Genomic DNA, 20,607 nt, shown 5'->3' on the forward strand with positions numbered 1-20,607 from the left:
AATTTGCTTTTGAATGATTGAAAAATGTCCTTAGCTGATGGCTTTGTAAAGATGTCAGCAGGTTGATTTAAGGATGGAATATATCATGTAACAAGATTACCCATTGCAACTTTTTGCCTTACGAAATGATAGTCAAGTTCAATGTGCCTTGACCACACCTAAAACATTGAGTTAATTGACATATGGAGTGCACTAATATTGTCATAAAATAGTTATGGCAATTGTGCTAATGTAACTCTAATGTCGCAGAAGAGGAAGGTTAACCTTGTTATTTTAGTTGTTATGGAGGCATTGAACCGATGTTTGGCTTCAAAGCTAGATTAAGATACGGTTGGTTGTTCTTTTCAACACCAACAAATGTAGTTCACACCAAGGAATGCACAAAGCGCAGTGGTACTTCTTCGTGTGGTAGGGCAACCAACCTAATTAGCATCATTAAAGGTGTAAAGAGTAGTAAGACTTTGAGCAATATAACAAATACCAAAATTTTGTGTGTTGTTTAGGTATCTCAGGATATGTTTTTTCCCTTTAAATGTATAAAAGTAGGGTTGCATGAGAATTGAGAAAGTTTGTTGACTTCATAAATGATATCAAGCCTTGTGAAGGTGAGGTATTAGAGAGCCCATGTATTGCCACGAAATATTATGACATCTGCAAGTTATAAATAAAATGGGTGGACTTTATCCTTGATTGTCATTTGGTGTGGCAAGGGTAGTACTTTTGAGCATTTGTGTTTTGTGGCAGTTAATCTCTTATATTGTATATGACTTAGGTGTATTAGCAGTTATGCAAAACATTCAAGTCATAGGTTCCATGCAATCGAATAAGTTGTCCACAATTGGTTCATGGACTTAGGCATCTATTTGATGTTGTAATGCACTACCTTTTAATTGGAGGGATGACTTACCTTAATCATCAAGATGATTTTCTCATAGTAAGCACACTAATGTGCATGGTTACACATTAAACAAGGCAAATGGTGAGCCATGACATTATATATATATATATATATATATATATATATATATATATATATATATATATATATATATATATATATTATATATATATATATATATATATATATCAAATCCTTGTTTTCTAAGCAATAGATTACATTTTTTATATATATAAATTATCTCAAACTCATGTATATTTTCACCTTTCAATTGTTGTAGGGGTGTCAGCATTGCCCCTTACAAGGTCATGTATGTATACCTTGATCAAACTTGTTATAAATAGGATGACCACCTATCACAAATTGCAGTGCATGGTGTTTCTGTGATGTATTCATCAAAGTATGCTCTTAATTATATGCACTAGCATAGGCAAGTATCGTACCTATGTGTGTAAAACCTCATATCGAGGTTAGTGGCTACCACATCGTAGCAATAGGTAAACATGACATGCAGCCTCATACAAATAATCCAAACACACATCATGTTGCAATAACTTGTACCTTAGACATTAAAAGCAGAGCCATAAGATTAGGGAAGCCTTTAGCGTGGGAGCACATATATAGAGGCATAGAAAAGATTGACATATTATTTCAATTATTTGGGATTGAAGAGACCTTCACATCTACGCCTGCCCCAACATCATCATCACAATGAGCAACAACCCCACCATCACTAGCACCATGAGCATGAGCACCACCATGACATACATTACCATCACTATCACCAATAGCACCAACACTACTAGAACCACTAGCATCAACAACAAGACCAACACCAATAGCAGCATCATCAATACTGCCAACATATGCCTAAAGGAAGAGTGGACATGTTTAACACTATATTTGTTTGTATTGATCTCCTATGTATAGTTTGAAAACATTTTAAGTTATATGTTAATATCAAAATATTAAATTTTAATTTTCAATGACAACATAGACATCATGTAAGAGTAAATCATCATACAACACCAATAATCCTAGTACATCATACATTATTACCTAAATTTATGGTATCTTATGTGACAATATTGTTAGAAATTAAACTAAGAAACATCTCTATATAAGGTACATGTGGAGTCATCCAACCTCAACACAATGATATCGACTCCTATAATAGTTTCTTACTATCAATGGCATTAAGGCTTCAAGTTTCATAGATATGTACCCTCATTGAACCTTTATACCCCACTTCTTTCACAAGTAAAAGTTATTCTCAACTTTTGTCCATGAAGTCCTTTCATATCAACCTTACCAATTATATAACCATTCTACTTTTTTGGCTAATCTCTCTCACCCATTTGATTAATACTTTCCTATTACAATATTATATTATATTTGTTATGAAGACACTTCTCTAATCTATCATCATTGGAGCTTCTAATATGGATGCATCATCCTATGTAAAAAAATTAAATCACATTCAATTATATTTAATTAGAAAAAATAATTAGCAGATGTACTTCAAAGGTGCAGTATTGGACACACCTTAAGAGGTGTTCGAAAGTTCAATATCAAACACCTTAAAAGGTGTCTGAAACTCTAGTGTCAAATAATTTTTAACGTGGCAAACACCTTTATAAGTGTCCAAAACTATAATATTAGAGACCATTAAAGTTATTTGAACTATAGTATTGGATATTTCAAAAAGTGTCTAGCATTGATTGGCCCCTCTTTGATTAAGCTCCAAAAAAAAAAGGGTTATAAAAATCATATCTTCACTTCTAGGATCAATAGAGAGAATTATTTGATTTTCTATTACTCCAAAAACATAACTTTCTCTAATATTTTCTAATGGTTGTGAAGATTTTTTAAAAATAGAGAAAAATAGAAGGCAAGTTGGTGAGTATTGAGTTGTAAGGGCATTTTGGACCTCAAACTTCATAAATGAGGTGCAATGAAAAGATTTTATGTGAAGACATTTATAATTCAATTACAAGGTTAACAAACTTAATGTGGGTGTGATTTCCAAATATTTTTTTAATCGACTAAAAGACCTCATGATTTGCATATTGGATGATCAAGAGATGATTCCATCAAGCTTTCTGAAATCCCATCTTCAAGCCTTCTTTTATAAATAAGAAAATAAGATATTATTATAAGGTGTTTAATAGAAAAAGGACATAACCTAGGACTCAAGGAGTACATAAAGTGTATTTGTGACATCCCACATCGAATAAGAGGGAAAGTTTATGACGCTATATAAGTATGGGCTTCTCGTAACGTTGTAGACGCGTTTTAAAGCCGTAAAGGCCTCTTTGGGTCCAAAGCGGATAATATCTACACGATTGGGAGTGGGTCATTACAAATGGTATCAGAGCCGATTTCCGACCTCTGTGTGAGGGTTTGTTTGGCCCCGTAAGGGTGTTCGTTTGTTTGGCCCTACAATCCCGTGGGACACAACAAGGACGTTGTGTCTACAGGGGGGGCTATTTGTGACATCCCACATCGGATAGGAGGGAAAGTTCATAGCGCTATATAAGTATGGACTCCTCGTAACCTTGTAGACACATTTTAAAACCATAAGAGCCCTTTTGGGTCCAAAGTGGACAATATCTACACGATTGGGAGCGGGTCATTACAAAAAGTATGGGCTCCTCATAACCCTATAGACGTGTTTTAAAGTCGTGTTGGATCCTTTGGGTCCAAAGCGAACAATATATACACAGTTGAGAGCGAGTCGTTACAAACAGGTCGTTACACTTTCAAATTAGTTTGTCCTTTACATCACTCCTAATAGCCTATATGCATGATAATATCAAGAACATTATTACCAACCACCCTCACCTCGAACCAAGTAACTCTCTTGAACTAGGCATCCAACATTCTCCAAAACTATTCTTCATCTTTCAAAAATCACCAAGTCCTTGGAGACAATTAGAACAAACCTATTATTCTGATAAAGCTTCTTTGAGTGTCAATGGCTTCATAACACTTAAACCACCTCTTAATTTTTCGAAGCACATAATTTCCTAATTCACCAAGTGAAGTTTCCTTTATAAGGAGCTATGTTTTATATGTTATCACTTCTTTGCACTTAGTATTCCATTGCAAAAAGTAGATAATTAACAAAGAGCAAGACATTAGCCTTGCCGCTTGTTTTCTAAATACAATCATTGTTTGTCCATTTATAACACATCATAACATGATATTTCATTGTTAACACCTAAAGTTGCTGTATCAATATACATATCAACATGAGAACATGAACTCGGTCCCTAAAAGTGAAAATTATTGTAAGGGATATTGGATTTCAAACAAAATACATAACCTTAATATTATACAAAATAAACAAAAGTTAGTATCAAATAAATCATATTAAGAGTTTGTTGGGCAATATTTTTAAAGAAAAATAAGGTGGTGGTGTTTTTGAAGAAAAATAAAGTGTTTGACTAAACTTAGAAAATATTTTTAAAATATTGAAAAAGCACTTATAATGTTTTCTACATAAACACTTGATAGATGATTGGTCTCTTAAAAATACTTTTAGGGAAAACATTTCAAAAGAAAATGCTTAGATGTTTGTTTTTTTTTACTTAATTCTAACTAGAAATTAAAATTAAATAATGTTTAATAGTGTTAAGTATTAAATTGTTTATTTTTATAATATTTTATTTCTATTAAGCGTTAAAGAGTAAAGAAAAATCAACATATTATTTTTTCCATTTAAAAAAAAAAATCAAATATTTTCACTTTTTCTATTCAATTAAAAATTTATAATAAGTCACGAAAAAAAAGTAAAATTAATAATAATAATAATAATTTAAAGTTTAAAAGTAAATTGATTTCAACAAAAAAACTAAAATAACAAATAGCATATTAAAGTAAAAACACTGTAAAACTCACTCTAAATTCCAAGCATAAAATACAAAGAAAAAAAATTCTACAACACCGAAAATCATCTACATCGAAGTCTTTAACCTAATCATATTTTTCATACCTCAATCATGTTATTCATAGATTAATCACATTATTCCACACACTAATTGATTTTTCATATCCCATGGTATTGGTTGTGTGGTATCACATGGTTCACGCCTTTATCTTGTTTTTGGTACTTTATAGTAGCATTTTTTGTAATTTTTGATGACTCATCCACATGGAATCATATTCTTATCCTATTTATATTATTAAATTTAGATTTACCACCACAATGATTTGTTAAAATATCCGGGAGTGGGCCACTAATTTGAGGCTAACTACTCCACGCAACTCAATCAGTAGCACCTCTCACCCTATCAATCTGTCCTCCTTCCTCTCCCTGCCATGGCTTCTTCTTCCAAACAACACCCTTCCACCATCCCCTCCTCCTCCAAGCTCTCCAAGAAGCCCTTCCTCTCCCAACCCCAAGACCCTGGCAAAACCCCAAACCCAGACCCCAAAAACCCTAAACCTAAGACTGACCCCGACCCCTTCACCCCTTCTCCACAGAACCTCTTTCTTTCCAAATCCTCATGCCTCTCCCGCCAAGATGTCCTCAGACGCCGTTCCCACCACATGAAACAGCTCTGGAAATGCTACCGCGATTACTACTGGTCGATAATGGAGGAGGTCAAGATCCATCACAGAGAGTACTACTGGAAGTACGGTGTGAGTCCGATCATGGCGGACCAATCGAGAGAGAGTGGTGTTGAGGCCAATGGAGGGAGTAACGGGAAGAATGATGAATTGGGGTTTGATGGGGATGGAGGGGGCAGTCAGCAGTGCGCGTCGGTTGGGTGTAAGACGAAAGCGATGGCGCTGACGAGGTTCTGTTATCTGCATATTCTGTGTGATCCGAAGCAGCAGCTTTACAAGCCTTGCCATTATGTCATCAAGAGGTTTGCTTTTGATTCTCATTGATCTGCAATTTCAAGTTTCCTTTGGTTATGTTCTTCTATGGGTTTTGTTTGAGCTAGTTTCTTCGTGGGGTTTTGATGGACTGATTTGAATTTTGGTTCCATTATTGCATTCTTTGAGTTGGTGTGTTGATCATCAAAACTTAGTGCGAAAATTAGTAGAGCGTGATATGCTCAATGCTGCGGCATACTCGGAATTACTGAGGGGGCAAATAGAGAGGTTCTTACTGAGGCAAAATCTAATAACAGTTTTAAGAAGCATGTGGGAGTGATTCTAAAAAGCGATTTTCTAACCATGATAAAAATTTTCAAGTTTTAAAAATATTAAAAGCGCTACCTAGAATCACTACCAAACGGGCTATAAGAGTGCGATTGTTTGCAATGATTTTAGAAAGTGTTTCTAGTCTTGCTAACACTTGAAAATTTTTATCTTTCTAGTATTAAAAATGCTAGAAACACTTCCTAGAATCACTAACAAACACACTCTAAGTTTAGCTCATTGGTGTAAGTGCTTTTTGTTTCGAATTTCCTAAAAGTTCCAACTTCCTAGCATTGCCCTCGATTATATCTTGGTTTTGATTTTACATGGGGGCATATACCTTCTCTGCCTAAGGTGGTTCTGCCCCCCATGTGCATAATTTCACAGCAAACATCAGTTTTGGTTATACAATCAGATAGTAATTATGAGTGGATTTAGATTTGTTTTCTCTGATAGCAAAATAGGTTACATATTTATTGGACACCTAGCAAAAAGGTTTGGGAGCGCGTGGTTTGGAATTGGTGGGGGTGGGGGTGGTGCGGTGGTGGGGTGGTGGGGTGGTGTGGTTTGTTGATCCAGTTAAGCAAGAAGTATGCATGAAGCATTGGAAATTAAAACAACAGTATAAAAAGCATTAAACCAATTCAGACACTGGCTCTCTCCCAAATTATCCATCAAATCTAGTATAAACAATTTTTTACACACCTAAGGCTCCTTGACTACAAAAGCAGAGTTTTGAGTAGGACCTCTTTCAAAGGCTACTCAGAATCCATAAAATTCTTCTATTAAGTTATTTGTAAACATAATAGGCACAAAAGGGTCATCCTCCAACCTCCTCCTACTGCTTGTCAATGGAACTTTCATGCCAACTTACTATTTTGTTCTTCAGATGAAGTCAAAACCCTAGACACTCCAATCAAGGGAAAAGGCAATGACCACACACTAGGAGCATGTTCCAAGTGGAGGAAATTATGACTTGGTCATTGTTCTATTTGCTCGCATAGACACCAACAATAACCTATAAAGAAAAAATGCATGGATAATGCCCATTTACCAAGCTCTAATGCCTTCTCGCAAACTGGTTGGTTCCTGGGATTCTCTTCCTCATTGCACCAATCTTAGGACTACCAGCACCTGATGACCTCACTAGTTGAAAACATAGAAAAAGCTACCAATTTTTGTGAATCCGTTTTGACCACTGAAGCTGTTTATCCATGATCTGACTAGATAGAGAACATCTATACCAAGTCATCCACGACTCAGATTTCCCCCATTTCAAGAAATTCAGTGATTATAGCGTTGTTATAAATTCAAGCAACATGGTTTAGTGAATAATTAATACCCTTAGAAGACTCCAACCAGCATATTCCTTTACCAGTAAGTAAGTTCAATATTCCCTCTGGGCAGAAAAAAAAATTAGTAAGGCCAACATTGTACAATATATTGTTTACAGCTTGCTGTATTTTAATGCTTTTAATGTTTTTGTAATTATCTATGACATGTAGGAATGATTTGTCAACTGATGGTTTTATCAATTGAATGGTTGTTTATATTTAGAGCGCAGACAGGACCTATAACCTGTGGGAAGCCAATATTGAAGGCTTCCGATCCTGATCTCTGTACCGTCCACTTACAAAAGGCTCAGAAACATCTCCACCGAGCCTTGAAAAAGTCAGGTTTTAATGGTGCCTCATCAAGTAAGCCTGCTGCCAAGTTCCATGTTATAACGGCAGAATATGTGCGCCAAATCCAAGAAAAAAGAAGAGCTGCACAAAGGGAAAATAAGCATGAAGTTGAGGATCAGCCAGCAATCATTGAGATTAAGACTGAAACAGCAGACTGAATTCTGAATTTATCATTACAGACAAGATGTATGGTGCATGAATGAGAAAAGAGTAAACAGTGGAAAAGCCAGAGGTGAGATAGTTTCATGATCAAGTGAAGCCAAGATGAAGCTAGGAAAGGGACATATGTCCTGGAAATAAAATTTACTGAAGGTATGCCTGAGTCTGAATTTCTTGATGTATTTATCCGTTTCTTTTAAGTTTGCTCTTCATATTTCACATTTTTAGTTCTATTATTTAGATTACATTTTCTACTGTGTTGTTTAATACCAAGACATTTAGCTATATTTCCAAAATTGGTTGTTTCTTCGATTATATGAAGATAAACAGATTGTAACTAAAAGAACAAAAACACCTCAGCTTATTAAGTAAAATAACGTACTTATATTGATAGCACAGAAAAATTTCTGAGCTGCGATTTTGCTTTCAAAGGGCTTATCTTGGAATAGAACAACCATTTCTTAACCCCATGGCATACTAGCTGTTTCTATTGCTTTGTTCAAACATTAAGAAAGGTGCATGAATCACTGTTTTGTTTCTATTTTGACCATCCTCATGGCTACTACTTTGCGATAGTAGTGAAGGAGTATATCATGATCTCATATTTGTATTAGAGAAGCAGAACCCTATTACGTTATCTGAATCTAATTTCAGCTTGGAAATTTTTTTCCTTAGCAAAGAGGTCCTAAAGGATGAAACCTTCTATTTAAGATGTTTTGGTGTTTAATGCTCCCTACAAAGTTATCTTCCTTCTGCAAAAGCTTTCTTGGGTCTGCTTAGTCTTGTGATTGTGATTTGTTATTGCAAGACAAGTGCGTGAAGCAATGCTTTTGATCCATTTCCACATCTTTTAGTATTAGGTTTTCCTTTTTAATCATGAGGAATGTTGTCCTAGGTGGCAAATTAAGACAACTTTCTAAATCAACCATAGAACCTCTTCATGATCGTTTGCATATATATAATAAAACAATTTAAAATTGAAACCGTTGAATTACAAAATTATATCATAAGTATTTTGGTGGAAATGCATGAAATTAGTAACTTGATTAGAAATAATATTTTCAATCTTGTTATTAGTTTTCTGATAAAAAAAAATATGTTATTAGTTTTACCATAATTTCATGCTAAAAATTGGGTTGCATGACCCATATCACATTGGGTTTTAAGACGGTCTGCTTCACCCATTATACAAAGAAATAACAGATTGCAGGCGAAAGTTCTTTCCTGTTTTAACACTAACATTTATACCCATAATTATTAACACTTCATGAATTAGTAGTTTACATACAATGCTGATCTGTAAAAACTTTGAAATGATTTTCACTGATGAATAATACCTATTTGGTAGATATTAGTAATTTACAGATATTAATAATCTATAGGTTCTGTTTCTTCTCTAGGGGAAAGGAAACTTTTGCATACTGGTCAAATTGGCTTTTTAAGAAATAACATTCTGTAGCCTCATTAATTTACCTTTTTTTGGTAGGCAAGCATAGGATATAAATAAAAGGTGCGAATCAAAACATGGGGTGTAACCTAAGTACAAAAGGAGCGTCACCAGGACACTCAAACTAGAAAAGCCCAAGGAGAAAAAAACAAGGCTATATTCTTCTCTTTGTTTTTAGAGTTCTATTGTTGGGAGTTTTCTCCTTTGTTTGGTTTGTGTAGGAAGGACCTCTCATCCTTCCCTTGGTTTCTTCTCTTTCTTTTGTAACTTTTCTTTCTCCTGTATCTTTTCTTTTATTAATATATTCTTCTTCGTTTCTGATCAAAAAAAAAAAAAAAATCAAGGCTATACACTGAAACCTAACATATCAACAAAATGCAACATAGAAGGATCAAACCCCCAATGGATCTAAAAGACCAATTCCGAAAAGTACTTAAAAATTAAAAAATAATAATGATCTTTTGGCGCTTCTGACCCAAGCATTTTCTTCTGTAAAAATTCTACCATTACTGTCTAAATGCAAGAAAAAAGATGGGGTCAGTGGGGAGGATGAAAGTATATATGAAAGCATTCAATTTGTGCTAGTTGTCTATCTTTAAAATATTGAAGGAAATTTTCTAATAACCTAATTAGTCTTTCTGAATTAAAAGGCTTCTCTTCTGAATGATGTTAAATTTTATAAGCAAATAGGAATGTAAGAAATGGAGTTTGGCTGCATCTATTCTCCAACTTTAATTGGATGATTAAAGACCAGATCTTTAAGGTAAGACATATTAATGTGAGGATGACACCCAATATATTAGCATTAAATATGTATTGGTTTTCTCTCTTTAAAATATATAAGGAAAGTCTCTAGTTAACCAAATTAGCTTTTTCTGAATCAAATGAGTTTTCTTTTAAACAATATTAAATTATGTAAACATATAAAGAAATGTAGTTATTGTCTTCCAGGATATTCAAACTGAAATTCACCTAACAATATATAAACAAATATACAAACAGATTAAATAATATTGCAATAATGAATTTTCAGTTGTTACCTTATAATTAATGTATGGTCAAAAACTTAATGTATCTTGGTTATCTTGGTTGAGATGCATGAAATTATGAGGCATTTGGACGTCTTATGAAATTTTTTCATGACCATTTCTTTTATGTAGAACCTGAATGAGTTCTTTGAATTTTTGCTAGCATTTGTTTCAGATAAAGGCATTATATGAATTTAATATATGACTGGAGTTTTCTGTGGTATTATCCATATTGTGCTACCACCTTGTTTGCTAAAAAACCACATTAAACACATTGGAATTGCTCAGTTGTCATGGGACATCAAATGCTCTCTTAGCAAGGGGGAGTAAATTCAGACAACTGATCAGCCTATGAAGAGGTGTTGGTATTTGGTTAACCCTTGCTGCCTGTGCTAGCTTTACAAGGAATTGGCCAATAGATTCTGATCCATCCTAGCTTTTCTCTCTCTTTGGTATTGTTTGGGTCCTTCCCTGATCAACAAGGGAGGTTTTACTTAGTATACAAGTTTCATAGGCAAGAAGCATAAAAAGTTTGGAGAATGGCTTAATTGTGCCTGTTTTGTATCATTTGGATAGAGAGGAAGAGAAGAACTTTTGATGACAAAGAGAGTTCAGTTCGATCTTTAAAAAAGACTTTTCCTAGAGCTTTATGTGAGTGGACTAGGGGATTTTCACATCTGTCTCTCTTGGATTTCATTGATTGTAGGGAAGAAGTCTTATTTGTTGTTGATGTTGTTTTGTTTCATTTTGTTTGGTTTTTTTTTTAAGTTTTGAATCTTGTAAATATAATGATATTGCATACATCTTAGGCAGGATCCACTTGAGCCAAGGTTGACCATTTTTTTTATGGGTAACCTTTTCCCTTTTATTTTTGTTACATTGGATGAAATGTGGAACACCCCCCTTATCCCCACCCCAACCTTTGCCATTTAAGACAATCCTCTAGGAAAAAGTTGACTGTCGATATAACAAACTAAACTTATAGTCATCAAAGAAAGCTTAATCTGATTTAGTTGAGATAACCATAATACCACTATCATTTCCACTTAGTAACAGGTTTTTTCTTTACATGCTTCACATAAGTGAAAGCAGTCACATTTTAAGTATACACAGTATATACAAAGGCCCCAAAAGCCATGACCAAGTGGAGGGATACACAAAAAAACAACACTCACCCACCCACTACATAAAGCTCTACCAATCAATGAAGTCAAACATGGAAAAAATCTGAATTTAATTGTTCTTGAGATTCTAAAATCTTCTTTCTTGAATTATCTTGATATCGAGTGCTGCTTTTATGATATCATATTCATCCTGACCTTCTTTATATGCATTTTTTTTTCTTGTTCTCACATTCCTTTTGTTCATTTTCTCCAATTATTTTGATGATATTTCCCCAGTTGACTCCCAAGTCACTGTGTGCTTGCTCTTTCTCTCTCTCTCTCTCTCTCTCTCTCTATCTATCTATATATATATATATATATATATATATATATATATATATATATATATATGTATATATGTATGTATGTGTGTATATGATGGAGAGAGCACCTAATATTTCTCATAATGCAAAACAAGCTCTTGACATTTTCTTTGTATGTGTGAATAATCCAATGTCTTATGCATGATATATTATCATAATGCTTAGTTACATTTTTTAGCAGTGCACAGATGATTATGTTGATTTCTAGCCATGCTCTCTCTTAGTGGTGTTGCCACCAGAGAATATTTACTAATTTAACTCACTCCTTGAGGTCAAAATTTTCACCATGGCTGCTAGCTTTGCTGGTAATGGTGTTTTTGCAGTGTGGGCATCATGGCCTGAAGGTTTTGTGTGTATGTGTAAGTTTGATCTCATATTATTTGAACTCTGAATGGTGATAAATAACATTGTTTAGTTCCTGATTAATATTATCTTAATTGTAATTATTGTTATGCTGCTACAATCTTTTACATAACTTCGCCAAGTTTTTTACATTTCCCCTTCCCAGGTGTGCACAGCTAATTATTTAACCAATAGTCTTGTTTTTCCTCACTGGGTACACTGTTTTCAGATGGTGCCATGGTGGCAACAAAATCCAAGGTAAAGCTGAGATGTCCTCAAGGAGGCATTGACAAGTTTGCACTAGTACCAGAGTTGTAAACATCTTCAACTTCATCAAATACACCAGTTTGCATTGCTGGTAAATTCTGGATATTTTACCACACTTGGTAAGTAAGGAGATGTTTCAAGCTTTTTTTACTTGCCCGCTTCCTCGTCCTTTGCATGGTCCAAGAGTAGATGAGAATAAGGTAATAGTTTGAACCCAAGGCTGGATTTAAAGTAGTTGTAAGGAGACTTTGTGAAGTCTATTGCATTCTGTTCTTTTTATCTATTCAATCGTGTGGGAGGTTGTACATGGAATTATATGTGTACAGAGAGAGGGATCACTGAGCTGTGCTAACTACATTGGAGAGGTTTTTCAGAATCAATGACCGCATCAGGAAAGACAATTCGAAGGGTTTTGTGTATGAGTGTTTAGCTCCTTGCAGGCACCCTCCCCAGTTTGCCCAGTAGCCGGCGCATGTCACCAGGGCGTTAAGGATCCAAGAATAAAGTGGTGCAACAAGTTCTTCTTTCTGCAGGAGAGGCACCATTAGCCCACCCGGTTTATTGCAAAGTCTCATGCAATTAATGACTACATCGTCTGGGGAAGAAGTGGATTCTGTGTAACCATTTTAAATTGATAACATTCTGTGCTAGGATCAAATGTTTTCTAATTCAAATGTTGATGGTGATACTGTAATTGAATCAGACTTTGTCAAACTTTTGAGGCTATCCTCAGGACGTATTTCTGTCAATTAACAGCACATTCCCATGATAGTCAGTTGCAACAACTATATCCGAATCATTCCACCATCTCAGCTTTATCATTATATAAAATTAGAAATTAAAGAACATGAAAGCTGGTTTTGGGGACTGGGGATCATCACACTTTGAATTAAGTAGCATAGCTCAGGGAACCACGATTAAGATTGATTTGGAAGGCATATGCTATGCATCCAACTCAAGTTACCCAATTATGTTGTATTATAGAATCATAGATGAATGCTGATGCTGCTAGAAATCAGTGATGAGGAGTGATCATGGGAATCAGTACTGTCTATGGCGCTTGTGACTGTGTCTTTCCCTGTCCATAGAGCTTTTGTGAGAGTGCTCTTCCCAATCCATGGAGCTCCTACTGTGAAAGTGTTCTTCCCCGTGCATGAAGCTTCTTTTGTGAGAGCGCACTTCCCTGTCGCTAGAGCTTCTTTTGTGAAACCTTTCTTCCCTGTCAATGGTACTTCTTTTGTCTATAGAGCCCCTTCTGTGGGAGTGTTCTTCCCTATCCACAGAGCTTCCCTCATGAGAATGTTCTTCCCCCTCTATAGAGCCACCTTTGTGATATCGATCTTCCCTGTCAATAGAGCTTCCCCTGTGCGAAGGTTCTTCCCTGTCCATATTGCTCCTTTTTCTTCTGGGAGGTGGTGGCACCTGCAACCATAAGTAAGAACTGAAAGCATTAAACCTTTGAGAAAGGGTACACTGAGGTTAGTTTTGGAAGTAAAAGTGCCATTCTAGATAGCAACATATTCAGAACCCAAGAATTACTCCCCGGTGCAGATAATTTGAGTTTAAGATCTGAATTGGTAACTCAAAGTGCCTTTATAAATAGGAACAAATTCAACATTCAAGGATTATTAGATGGCCCAGATAGTTTGAGCTAAAAATTAAATTTAGGATGTATGTTTGTAAGCAAAGCCGGTAAATAAATTAGGCAAGAAAAGAGGCCCCACATTCTACTACCATCAGGTTTAACATGCACCTTCCCTAAAGGAGCCGTATATGTCTAATGCAAATGACTAATGACATGAAAATAATTTACCTGAAAGCGTGACATGTACCTTCCTTCTGGTGGAGGTGGAATGCCAAGCCTCTTCAGATCATCCAATGGGATCGGTCGCCTGGTTGCAAAAGAGGATATATATAAAGTTGCAATTGGAAGCACAAAAATTAGCAATTTCAGTATAGGATGTTAGAATTTTTTCTATTTTACATCATTCTCATAGCTTGACTTCTTAAATAAAAATTAAAAAGAAACAAAGAAAGAATTGTGTATGGTTCCGACATTTTTAGCTACTATAACTTGTTTATGACTCGCATTAAGTACAAAACTTACATTTAGGAGACTACAGGAGGTACAACGATTTGCTCTATGGTCTAATGCAATATAAAGAATGAATATATAGAAAAGAGAAAGGTCCATACAGGGGAGCTTGAAATGGTCTCTCTCGTCCTCCAAAACGAAGCTGTCCTGACTCCTTTTTACCACCAATGCCGCCTCCTGTTGAAGAAAAAGATGTTGAACTGAACTGCATGGATGCAAAATTTCTAGAAAGGAGAGAATTTAACTGACCTAACCTTCTTGGAATCCACCCTGGCATCAACTGCTGCCTGTTATAATCAACAATAATTTCACAATCATCAATCATGGAATGGTGAGCATCCTGCAATGACGTATATAAAGGAAGCATTGTTAGTTGTCATTTTTATTATTCTTTATAAGAATCAAAGCATTTTACCAACTAATAAATAATAGCAAAGACTAGAAGAATGGGAATCTATTAGAGTACAAAAGAAAATAAGACTACATGAAACAAAACACCCAACAAAGAACAGAACCACCCTAAACAGGCCAAGAAGAAACATCAGTTCAAAAGAACATATAAACTCCCCAAAAACTTCCCATATTGTGGACCCTCTATTGGCTCACAAGTCTGCCTCCTTTTTTGGGGCCTCAATGCTAAGTCACCACATTTCCACAAAAAGCTTAACAACAAGATCCTATCTCCCTCATGGAATGTCAATATTGCCAAGATCAAGCAACCCATGACTCACCTAAGAAACATATGCAGGAAAATCAGAATCCACTAATACCACTGCCCACAACCTCCCTTCACCAAACTTGGCATCCTCTTTCACTTCCCAAGTGCTGGTATGTAAGAGGCCAAATCTCCACCTCAATCACCAAAACTCAGCTTCCTCCATCTCTAGCTTCCTGCGATGCAGATATATAAGTAGCCAAATCCCCATCTCAATAGCATAACCCTCACTTGAAGCTTTGTAGAATGTGAACAAATCCTCTCTCTACTATTCCCACCAACACCAGGAATTCCCAATTGACCCAGACTACCAAAAGACCAAGCAAATCATTTTTTGAAGAGTGTAGGATACATTTGGGGTTGACAACCTTACTCCCTTAGATTTCATCAACTGCATAGATAGAGCTTAAGCTTTGATATGGCTCTCCTTCAGTTTTTCTCTTTTGGCCTTTAGGCGCTCTTTATTTATTCATTTGTTTATTTTGAAATACTTAAGATGTACAAGGGCTGCACCTCCTTTCTTGTTAGGTCCATATCTACATGCATTCATTATTTGCCTACTAAAAGAGAGTTAATTTTAGCCCATCCATCCATAGGAGATCTCCATACCGAAACAATCTGATTAAGTCTCACTCCTGGGCCCAGCTACTACTCAATTGATGATGTAGCTCAAAAGGATGTTAATTCTAGTGCACAGAGAACCCATCGAGGCAAAAAATTTCACCCTTTTAGAGGGCTTGCTACAGGCCAGGGCTCCATGCCTTCCTAACTAATGGGTGGAAGAGGATTCTGTTATTTTGATATCTTAGGTGTCTTAAGTCAGAGAGAGGGCATTGGAGGTATGATGGGTGGCTCTATCAAATTTTAGATGTAGCTTGGAACTCGGGTTGTTCTTTCTCTTGGTCTCCTTGTTCAGCTAATAATATCAATGATCTACACAGGAAAAATCCACAAAACATTACAATCCTTCATGACTGGCCATATAAATATGGCTTCACATTGAATCAAGAAAATGCTTAAGCACTATTTTTATTTCTCTCAAGCTTCCAAAACAAGCAATTCCTTTTTCAAATACACACCATGCTTTTTTTTCCTATCTTTTTCTCCAACATTGAAATGCACATGAAACATTTGGAACAGTAAGTAATAAATAGGTAGACTAGAGCTTTTGATTTCAATAGTCTAAAGCCTCCTGGATCAGACTTTTAAAGGGGAAGGGAAGGTCAATTCTAGATCTGTACATATGAGCTAATGAGAGCATCAAAAACCTTGGTCAACTAGGGAACTCCCCATAATAATGAAAACAGAACATATGACATAACTAACCCTAATAAGAAAGAAAAACGAGACATCAATTTTAAGTGCTTAACACAAACATTGCACCTCGTATGCCCGCCGCATCTCTCTTTCTGTTTCGTATTCAACAAAAGCGTAGCCCCGTGATGCCCCAGTTACTACAAAAAAGGAGAAGCTATCAGTCAAGTTCGAAATGTAGAGACTCGTATTAGTATAACTCATGAAAGAGAAATACAATTATGAAGTTCATTCACAATTCCAAAAAAAAAAGAAAAAAAATGTTAACTATGGCAACTAGATTGCTTGAAACTAGATAAGGACCCATAAGAAGTACAGCAGGGTCTTGACCATCATGTATAGGAGACCAACAGATAAAATATATCCCCATCAAGGATTTAATAAATGTTACATCTTTTTTGGAGGCTGTTACTGATATGATAAGTAACAGGCATAATATTAGGAGAAACATATTAAGCCTTATCCCATCTTTAAATAATTTGCATTGACCAAGTAATCTACCAACACATGTAATTTCCAGGTTTAAAGGCCCAACAAATGAGTGTGTCCTGCATTCAATGTTCGATCAAGTGTCCCTGGCTCAAAAATCTATGACTTCTTTCAGTGAATTCTTTTCAAGCTAACCAATTGCGTATCAGCAAATGCACTGAATGAGCACAATTAAATTTATATTTTCAATGCTCAATATGGCAACAAACAGAGAGGCAGGAGAAATTTTAAGCTCCAAAAACATTGAACAATGTTCAATCACAAGACAAAATTGTGTCCCTTCTTTTTTCGCTTTGGCTCTTGGCCTCCTTTGTATATGACCTGTGTACTGTAGTGGGCTTTTTGTCAGGCAAAGTTAATATATGTTTTCATTTGCCTATCAATAAAAAATATAATCACAAGACAAAATGGAGCCAATTACCAATGTGCCTGACCAATCGCAAGCTTTTAACTCTACCAAATTTGCTCATAGCCTGAAACATGGAAAAACAGACATCAGAGAAAAATATAACATGTCATTCCTACATAAATAAAACAAATAACAACAAATACGTTCTTTGATTGCCAAAACAAATGGGGAAAATAAATAAACAAATATGTTTAAAACTTAAGTTTATTTTTTAGGACCCAAGTAGCCAAAACCTTCCCTGGCCTGAGTCCAATACAACTATTGGGGCTACTAAAGATGAATCACTATTTCACCCATAAGAAATAAAATATTTTCTTATTTGAGAAGGAGAAATATTGCTAAAAAAGCAAGGAAAGCCTGACAAAGTAAAACAATCAAAATCCCAAAATCTTTACTTTCTTTTCTTTTATTTTTCGCTAATTTTCAATAACGAAATAAAGGGGAACCACAAGACAGGCCATGATCCTAATAAAATAATTGGGTTCAAATTTGGTGATGAAACAACATAATATACAAAAACCTAGATTTTCTTCTTAACCTTTCTTTTTTTTTTTTTTCCTTTTTTTTTTCAGTTTTCTCAGCAACTAACAGATGGAAAATTAACATCTTGTTGAGCCTAATTCAAGCTTCAAGCAGGACTTGGTATTAAGTTTTCAATTTTTGGAAATCAAACCACGAACTTATAGAATATGTCAAAATTTTGCTTTCTTTTTCTTGTCTCCCTTTTTTTTTCCCTCCAGTTTTCTCAACAACCAAACAGAAAGAAAAGTAAACAATGCCTTCCTGATTTTAATATGCTTAGTTGAAGAGAGTTTTAATCTTTGGGAAACCAAAGCAACATAGAATATCTGGGCTTCTTTTGTGTCAAAAATGAATGATTTTTCTTTTTTAGAAATGCTTCCATCAAGAGAGAGAGAGAAAAGAAGGAATCAACATATTGATTTTTGGAATTCTCAATGTTTTGAAAAACACGAAAAAAAAAATATTTTCTAGAAATAACAAATTATAACATTCTCAAAAACAGATTTTGAACATGTTATAGACCAAATATCATTTTCGTTCATTTCTTTTGTTTTCAGAAAAAAAAAACAGAATAGTTCTCATTTCCTCTACCATAAAAAACGCCATTAAGACTCAAGCTTTTTACTTTACTTTCTCTTGTATTCTTTGTCTCAGAAACCAAACAGAGGGAAAAACCAACTATACCTTATGAAGAGTGTCTTCAGTAGTGAGGTGGTTGAGGTGACCAACGAACACAGTGCGGTAAGGGTCTCCAATTACCTTCGGATCACCAAATGGGTCATCTGAAAAAATCAATTTTCACAGAAAAACACTTCACAATCAAAGAATCAACACAACCTCCTCCGCCGAAACCAAGGTTCCGTTTCGAAGATGAAAAAATAAAGCCAATGAAAACAGACCAAAATTCTGAATCTAATATTTCAGGATTACGAAGTTCATTTTTTATTTTAGATTTTTCTTTCGTTTTCTAGGTAACCAAACAGGGGAGAGAGAAATGTTACAGAGGCCGGCAGAGGAGCAGAGGAGAGCTCTGTAGACGGCATTGTCGTGGGGGAGAGTATCTGTGCCGTCGATGCTTCCGGCCTGGATCGGATGGTAGGACTCGGCGTAGAACACCGCGTTCGCTCTGCTCCCGCTCATACTCGACCGCTCCTCTCTCTCTCTCGGTCTCTCCCTTTCTGTCCTCTCTGCCCTCTTGTTCTAAAAACTCAGTACACTGATCGAGCGAGCGAACTCGGATGAAATTACCAAAAAGACCTTTAATGCAATTTCCTAAATGGAAAATGATTTTTTTTTAAATATTAGAAATTTATGATAAATAAAAAGATATTTTTCATTATTTCCTAGGGAAATATTAAGCATGTCTTTCCTTTATTTTAAAAAATGAAATGAAAATAGGAAAAAAAAATGTTTAAAAACAAAGAAAAAGGGAAAATAAATGCATTAGAAAAATTATAATATCTTATATCGGATGGAGAATAAGATTTTTGACACTATATAAACTTGTAGATGCGTTCTAAAGTCGTGAAAGGAATTTAGAATGGATAATATTTATACTATTTTTACAAAAATTGATAGGACTATTTTGTGGGTATTTTTAAATATTTTTTCTTTTTTTTTTCTTTACACAAAATCTTCTAATATTCTTAATTAGAATAGGTGTATATAAAAATAAATAAAATATCTCAAAAAAAATAAACTATTGATAATGTGATGTTTTAATTCTTTCCATTTTCATAAGTATGTAAAACACCCTATAAATTGTATGGCCAACAAATGTTATAAAAGACAAACATATTTCAATTTAAATATATCATCTAATAAAAAATTATAAATAAAAACAACTTATAAATCCCGAAACACTTGTAAATTCCTAATATTAAATCAATAATTAAAATAGAAATCTAACCTCAATTCTAAATCTCACCCCATATCAATATTATCCATTGTACTCAATGAGTTATCTCTCATTTAAAACACGTTTTTCTTTTGAGATTTGATATCATTTCTAATGACTTGTTCTCTATTGTGTAGATAATATCTATTATGAGCCTAATGAACCTTTACAACTTTAAAACGAGTCTACCAAATTAAAAGAAATCAATTACGAATGTAGTGTAAGAACTCTTTATAAGAACATAGAATTTTATATGTAAACATTATTCACTCTAGATTAATGGACTTTCACAATTTTAAAATTCATTTGTCAAATTAAAAAATAATTATTATATATATAATGTCAAAAACTCCTTCATCTAATGATGTCAAATATTACAATCACCTTTTATGTGTTACAAGTTTGCGAGATGAGACAAATGTACAGTTAGAAACTTCCTCCGTCTAGTTATATATAATGTTAGAAACTTCCCCTTATATCCGATTCAAGATAAATGTATCAAGCTTATCTCAAATAGGTAAAATGCATTTTAAAAATATAAAAGTTCATTAGGTCAAGAACAGATAATATTTACTGTTAGCCCAAGGGTTCTCTTAATCGAGTTTTGATCATAACAAACCATGGTTAAGTGACTAATTGATTTGAATGGTAAAGAATCTCAGGTATAAATTCAAAATTTCATCAAAGGATCAAATGGATA

The 20,607-nt window shown here is 34.7% G+C and overlaps 2 protein-coding genes across 3 annotated transcripts; one reads left to right on the top strand and one right to left on the bottom strand.

Annotated features, from left to right (window-relative positions):
- The first annotated feature begins 5,168 nt into the window (after positions 1-5,168).
- Positions 5,169-13,205, top strand: LOC117914299 (INO80 complex subunit D-like). Of its 2 annotated transcripts, none has more exons than XM_034829569.1 (3): positions 5,169-5,775; positions 7,610-8,049; positions 12,429-13,205. In XM_034829569.1, the coding sequence occupies exons 1-2, from the start codon at positions 5,222-5,224 to the stop codon at positions 7,893-7,895; spliced, it is 840 nt and encodes a 279-aa protein (XP_034685460.1). In that variant the 5' UTR covers positions 5,169-5,221; the 3' UTR covers positions 7,896-8,049; positions 12,429-13,205. The 2 variants fall into 2 exon arrangements, with proteins under 2 accessions (XP_034685460.1, XP_034685461.1); XM_034829570.1 differs by lacking the exon at positions 12,429-13,205 and adding an exon at positions 9,383-9,451.
- Positions 13,206-13,258: 53 nt separating this feature from the next.
- LOC117914298 (U11/U12 small nuclear ribonucleoprotein 35 kDa protein) lies at positions 13,259-19,190 on the bottom strand. Its single transcript, XM_034829568.1, has 8 exons — positions 19,012-19,190; positions 18,695-18,792; positions 17,501-17,552; positions 16,660-16,730; positions 14,811-14,901; positions 14,663-14,738; positions 14,280-14,358; positions 13,259-13,888 (listed from the first exon to the last, which is right to left on the bottom strand). The coding sequence occupies exons 1-8, from the start codon at positions 19,148-19,150 to the stop codon at positions 13,508-13,510; spliced, it is 987 nt and encodes a 328-aa protein (XP_034685459.1). The 5' UTR covers positions 19,151-19,190; the 3' UTR covers positions 13,259-13,507.
- Between the last annotated feature and the right edge of the window lie 1,417 nt (positions 19,191-20,607).

The sequence above is a fragment of the Vitis riparia genome, chromosome 5 (assembly GCF_004353265.1).
Source record: "Vitis riparia cultivar Riparia Gloire de Montpellier isolate 1030 chromosome 5, EGFV_Vit.rip_1.0, whole genome shotgun sequence".
Lineage (NCBI taxonomy): Eukaryota > Viridiplantae > Streptophyta > Magnoliopsida > Vitales > Vitaceae > Vitis > Vitis riparia.